The 6,956-nt window shown below is 34.8% G+C and overlaps 1 protein-coding gene across 2 annotated transcripts in view; it reads right to left on the bottom strand.

Annotated features, from left to right (window-relative positions):
* Positions 1-6,956, bottom strand: part of LOC106463564 (sine oculis-binding protein homolog) — a 112,335-nt gene that overhangs the window by 103,330 nt on the left and 2,049 nt on the right. Inside the window, exon 2 of one of the 2 annotated variants that reach the window (XM_013923616.2) lies at positions 1,598-1,814. In XM_013923616.2, coding sequence (XP_013779070.1) covers positions 1,598-1,699 — 102 coding nt within the window. In that variant the 5' untranslated portion in view covers positions 1,700-1,814. Of the gene's footprint in view, positions 1-1,597; positions 2,098-6,956 lie in introns of both variants that reach the window. The other variant, XM_022391469.1, reaches the window with a different exon arrangement.

Genomic DNA, 6,956 nt, shown 5'->3' on the forward strand with positions numbered 1-6,956 from the left:
ACAAGTAAACTAGGTCTATCCATTGTGATGACATTACTAAGTGGACTACCCCCGTATGTAAACAAGGACTATTGGTTCTTAGTGTGTTTCACAGCATAGTGCACCTACAAGAGACTATATATTCTTCCTAGAGTATACCTACGTGGATTCCACTTCCGCATAAGCAAAAGATCTAACGATTCTTACGGTTTCTTTAAACATAACTTATGCAGACTAAAAATTAAGTTGGCATAATTTATTTATTTTCCAGAGTCATTATAAATAACTCACTTGGGTTATATTTCCGTGAAAGCAATATCTACTTGTTTGGGTTGTCACTGAAGGTAACTCTTGCAACTTGGTCTTTTATATTGGCCAGAGCTCTATTGATTAATACAGCGTCATTAGAACTAATTCACTAGGGTTACACATTCCTCTTAAGAATTTTCATAGACTTTTTGATTACATTAGAGCTCACTTATGCTTGTTACATTTCCATATTGGTGACATCTATTGACTCTTATGATAACTATTTTATACATACATCTGTTCTCTAGATGAATTCCACTTCTGCTGTGTAGCTAACTTTGATGTCGCTACATTTATTACGTTTTCCAATACATATGATCTATTCATATGTAGGATGTCTTTAAGCGGACTACATCTATAGCCAGATTTTGTCAGTTAAAATTTGTGATAACAATAACGCAGAAAGTAAATCCGAACAAATTAGCTCTATTGATGTTTATGGAATCAGTATGTGGGCTGAAGATTCGAATAAACTAGATGAAACTTATATCAATATACTAAGCAGACTTCATCTCCGAAATCACTTGATCTATTGATATTAGTGAAGTCATAAGTGGGATTTATCCAAGTGTGTATGATGGATTGATACTTTTGATACCAGTTCACTTACTGCTTTTCTAAATAGCTCAATTTTTATAAACATGAAGTGTGACTAAACGGGTAACGTCTTTAATCAATTTAGATATATTAATATTTCTGAATTGCAGCTCGACCTTGATCGCTATATACTCATGAATCACTAGGCGGAATACATCTCCAAACAGATTTGGCGTATTGATATGCAGACTATACATCCAATCAGTTTACAGTTAGACACAAGGTATCACTAAACTGACTTTATGCCTCCGACCGGTTTAGATCTACTGATGCTTGTTATATTATTACTTGGACCACAACTTCAAGCAGCCTAGATTAACAAATATTTGTAGTATTACTAGAAGAGCTGACCTTAAATTAAGCAAGGCAGGCAGCTACCTAAGGCTTCTTACAGGACCTGCATAGATATATTTTATGAGTAATTCTTAAAGGAGAAGCTGCAACCCCCTCAAAACAACAAAACATACGGTTGACCCACTAACAGATACCCTACATCGTTCTGTTATACAATTTCCATCACACATTTTATGTTGCTTCGCACATTGTACCTTGTCTAAGGTCCCGTAGTGGCTAAGGCCGACTCTGTTACTAGGTGTTTACAAAGCTAAACGTGATTAAACCTAATCTTATGTTATATGTATTAAGTAGTTTGCAAATTCAAAGAGGTTGTATATAGTAGTACTTTTTTTTGTTACTACGCTAGATAGTTTACCTTTATATCTTCTTCAGATTCTCGCTTGATGGGCACACTACTCGGTTCCCCGGCTTCCCAACGCATCCGACGACGTTTACGTGAAGTTTCAGAGCCGTTCATCCCTAGCACTGCAGCAGGGTTGTCGTGGGCAGCTGTGTTTTGACGACCTCCCTTTTCTGTGGCGGCAACTTGGACCGATTGGCCCGGCTATGGGCTCTTCACAGGAGAACCTCGTCTAAAATGGTGAAAAGTGAGAGGATAACATATCACAGGTATCAGGTTTCGCTCTCCTTCCATCGCGAGCGCCTGTACATATGTTCCCTCGCCTACGGAATGCTGCCATGATTGTATTTTATTATTATCTTCCTGTAAGACATGCGCAGTGAAAAAACGCATTCCCGCCACTTCTGAGTCTTAATGTATCCTTGATGTTGCGTCTATGGACTAAAGTAGATGATCGCGGACGTTCGTTTGGAAATATGAGAGCAAATTCAGGAGTGGGCAACTGATAGACGGATCTGTATGGAGAAAATTAATTCTTTATATATCTTTAATTTGCAAACGTAGGTTGCTGTTGTTTTTTTGTTTTTTAATTTTTAAGCAAGTAAATATTTCATAATTTCTCTGTCAGCTTAAATTGCGCTATAAAAAGTTAATTCATATTCAATCTACAAAGAATGCCTAAGATCACATGTGAACAGTTGGCCCTTAACGTCTTTTTAAGCTGCAGAGTCATTAGAGGAACAAGACTTTCGTTATCCTTAATTACGCTTATAATTTCTGGTCACTACTGAAAATTACCCTCATAATTTTGGCCACTCTGTTCCGGTTGATGATTACTTTTATGCAAATTCTGTTGAACAACTTTTGTTCCTTATTCCCTTGTAGAAACAACTATCAATATTTATGCACATACGTAATATCAGTTGAGTTTGGTTAGTGGTTTAAAGCAAACGTTAAAATCTTATATTGAAATCACCCATAAAGAATTAAATCATTTAAACTGTAGATACAAAATAATATATATCAATAGCTGTTAGCTATGTAACCACAAAATAGCCTAGTTTGGCCAATGAAAACTGATAAAGCTCGAATTTGCAACTCTCATTTAGTTACAGAATTTTAATGTTAACACTTTTTGTAAATTTTTTTTGTCGTTCATTAAGAGTTATCGAATATACTATAAGAAAAACATTTAATGAGAAATACATCTCGAGTCTGCATTAACTTTACGTTTTCAAAACTTTGGTCTTTATTTTTCTATATGGTTCAAACGATTTAAATGATGTCATGATTGCCCTCTACTGTGTCATGCCAAATACAAATCGACCAGAAAGTGTAATGTTTTCAAGTTTAATTAAAGTTAAAGTACTACTGAATTAATTGTTATGAGTAATACTATCTATATTCTAAATCTCTGAAGCATTGTATGGTGTTTATTGTAGAGAAGAAAACAAAAAGTGTCATTAGCACGAAAATATTGGATACGTTTGCAGAATTATCTATCCAACCATCTATAAATTTTAAATTAAGAGTTGTTTACAATTGTGGTCATAGAAAAATTGAATACGTAGAAAAGAAATGGATATACGCTTCTTAATGTATTACGAAAATAAAAAATACAATCACAAACAGAAATATTCTTGTACTCGTACGAATACCTTATGCTTTCATCAGTGATTTACGATCGAATCAAAAAAAAAGAAAAAGTAAAAAGGTAAACGTGTTTAGTTAAAAAATATTTTGAAAGTATTGGTTAACTATGTTATAATGTATGTCGGAATAGGTGCTTCGAGACATATATAAAAATATGTATAGATTAATTGGAGATTATAGAATTAATTCATACATACAAACAAATTGACGAACTCATTATTGGCTTCAGCGAGAAAAAAAAAAACATGACAAGAACAGCACTGAGTTGAATTGGACACGGAAGAATGCCAATGCTCTGATCTTCAAGCTATTGTTTTGTTATTCACAAGTTTTGAGAAAGAACCCTATTTTGCACGAAAGTACTGCTTTTTCTGGTAAGCTTGACATTGACGTAGACAAATAGAAAGCCTTGCTCAAGAATTATGGTGTATCAAAAAGTAGAGATCACCCTTCACATATCACCAGCGGCTAAAATGGCACCATAATAAAAAGATCCCTACATTTTGTCTTGGCTTGTGGGTTTCTAAGAGGATAGAGATCAAACGCAGGTGTGGCCATTGTCAGAGAAATACGAAAATTCGGGATTGTTGGAAAAAAGGCAGGAGGATGTGATAACGTCTATAACAGCCAGTATTGACGACGTACAGTTTTGTCTATGATAATAAATGGGTTCCATCGAGCTACTCTGCCATTGTATCCCATACTATGAAGATAACACCTGTTGTTATTGGTTCTGACTTGAAAATTTCATATAACAGCATCGACCATTTGACGTGGGTCATTCTTCGCATTTCTCATACCATAAAGAATCCGTTCTGTTGATTTTGGATGTCTGAACTATTGTTTTCTGACGTGACTTGAAAACTGCATTTCTACCCTATTCATTGTGGACAGTGGTAGTGAACATAGCCAAGCGATTTATTGCTGACTTTCACCAATCCAGCATCGTCCATCTAGGTGGTCTTGTGAAAATATGGATGATTTCCTGAATCCTTACGTTTGCAGCATGGCTGTTTGTAGTTTTTGGTCTTTATTGAGTTATTCCTAAATTTATATGCCGGGTTATTTGCTTATATCATTTTGTAAATGACCTATTTGTATACTCTGGGATGTCTGTTTACTTATTGGTAACATTTGTATATAAGTGCGTGTCGGTGTATTAACAAAAGCATTACACCTCAAAAACTAATGGAAATGCATGCAAGTACCGTGATACACTCCTAAGTAGGGTTTATAAAGATAAGCAGCTGTCACAGTCAACCACTTATCGACAAGATGCAATAAGGAAAGTAACTAATGGACTATCAAAGAGGAATGAATATTAGTTGCAATCTTAGCAGTATAAAGGTTCATAGCATGTCAGCCCTCTTACTTACATTCAGTTTCAATATAAAAAATGTATTGAAGATATGGAAGACCACTGGAAACGTTGATGTGGACTATAAGTACCAGTTCTGCCACCCGAAAATTGATTACTTCTCAGTTCATTGAAATAAAATGTATTGTGAAAGGAAACTGCATATCCTGCACTAAATTGATTCCCCAGGCCTATAATTACAGTTCAGAACTGCAGCCAGCACATTTACTACATGTTGGAAGTTCAGCAATGTTGAATTTCACATACAAGCAGCATCGTAGCTATGAACGCTGAAAACCAACTCTCATATTGACTGAAGAATTGAAACTGGGGTGAAGAACGATGAAATTAACGCAACACCATATGAAAAAATGAATCTCATTTCCGATTGATGGGTCTATCTTCAATGACAAGGAATTTTGAATATGTCGTTATTACCTCAAGAGCGAAAAGGAGTGTGGTAATAACTAAGGAAGTCATGCTAGGCTGTGTTGTTCTGTCTGCAGTGAGTGAATTCATGAGAAGCATCATACCTCTTTCATGATTATATAATGCACAAGTGTTCAAAAGTAGTTTGAAACTATGTCTAGAATGTCCCTCGACCAGCCAAGAGTCCCTGAGAGAAATTAGTTTGATTACTTTAAAACATATTTGAATGCAATTTGAAGGAGAACCCGAAATATTTTCCTGCTGTTAACAATGTAGCTTGTTAAGAATACATAAAAACAATTAAAGAATGATTGGAATTTTCAATATATTTTTTTTAATACGAGGCAAAAGTACTATTATAAATGGATGGTAATCACCTCTTCAGTTCATTTTATGTCATTCAGGTATACGATGATATTTAACCTGACTTGAAATGCAAACTATTAGTCATTCAGTCTATGTTTTCATATGTTTGGTAGAATTGGCTTCAACTCTTTACAGTCATAGTATTTCACCTCAATATGAAGTATAGTCTCAGCAAACAGCAATGGCACCTGAACTGATGTTGTACACTTAAGCTCAGAATCCTGTTAAATTTCTGAGACATCTTCGATTACCTCTCTGAAAGAGCCGATTCAAGCGTTTTTTCGGTCTGGTGGCGATTGAAATTGGTGCGACATGTTTGTTTTCGAGAGAATTCCATGAATGCTCGATAAGATTGAAGTCCTGAGAAGATTCGAGACACTATTCGGTCGATTATCTCTTCTTCAAAGAAAATATTGTTAATTCTGGGTCTAGCTTCACTTCAGGTTAATATATCGTGATATTTGGTATCATAATGAGGTGTGACACATCCATAAAAAGAGAAATTGCTCTAAATCTTTTTTAGTGGAGCTATAGACAAATTAGACATAGTAGGTTTGAAAACATTAATGGAATGCATCTGCTTGCTGAAAGAAAAGAAGACAACGTTTCGCCTTCTATAATGAGACCTATACTGAAGAATGCTTCAGTATAGAAACCGAAACGTCTTCTTCCTTTCTTTAAACTGGCAGTTGCAGTCCATTTAAGTTCTTAAACCTGCCATAAATGTTGTTTGTCAACAGAATGTGTTATTAATACTATTACCGTTTTGTGCCTTGATGTGCACTCCTCAAAGGGCATCAGGCAACAATTCTGTTGGCTGACTCCGTTTTGGCCGATTTTCCTCTATATACGTGTAACGTCTAAATGCTTTCTTTACAGTCATGAGCAGTTTAGATCAATTTAAATTCTGTAACTCACTTCCAAGTGACAGCTGACAGACGAAGAGTGAAACCATGATACAGAATATAGTTGAAGAACCGTTCTTAGGCATGTTAGATAACATGACTGATCATCAGATCACTGATTTACCTGATTTTTTTTTGACAGGATTTGAAAATAGCGATATTTTCATTGTTATATATATAGTATTATAAATTGTGACTATTCTTTAGTTGTTATTTGCAGGGTGTAAGCTCTGATTATAGTTTCAACTATTTATCTTAGGTTTTCTTAGAATCTATTATAGTTACAAATTTTACTTTATATATAAGTGTTCAGTATATTTTAATTCGAATATAAGGTATTCACAAAACTATCTCTACCCACCACCAGAAGTGAATATTGTTATTTGTCATCGTCTGCCAGTAAAAACTGATATGGGTAATGTTGTCGCCCACAAGCAAACAATGCTAAAGCTAATACGTTTGCTAACAAATATAATCCAGTATTCGTGATGTTTCATCCTATGAATAAAGCTGTGTTTGTAATATTTGCGCCAAATAATGGAAACTGATATTGATAATACTTTCGCTACGAGTAGTCCATATATATATATATATATATATATATACAAATATATTGATACTGTTCTCGTCACGGGTAAAAACTACTGTGAGTAATACCCTTTCT

This window comes from Limulus polyphemus, unplaced genomic scaffold, assembly GCF_000517525.1.
Source record: "Limulus polyphemus unplaced genomic scaffold, Limulus_polyphemus-2.1.2 Scaffold54, whole genome shotgun sequence".
NCBI classification, from domain to species: domain Eukaryota; kingdom Metazoa; phylum Arthropoda; class Merostomata; order Xiphosura; family Limulidae; genus Limulus; species Limulus polyphemus.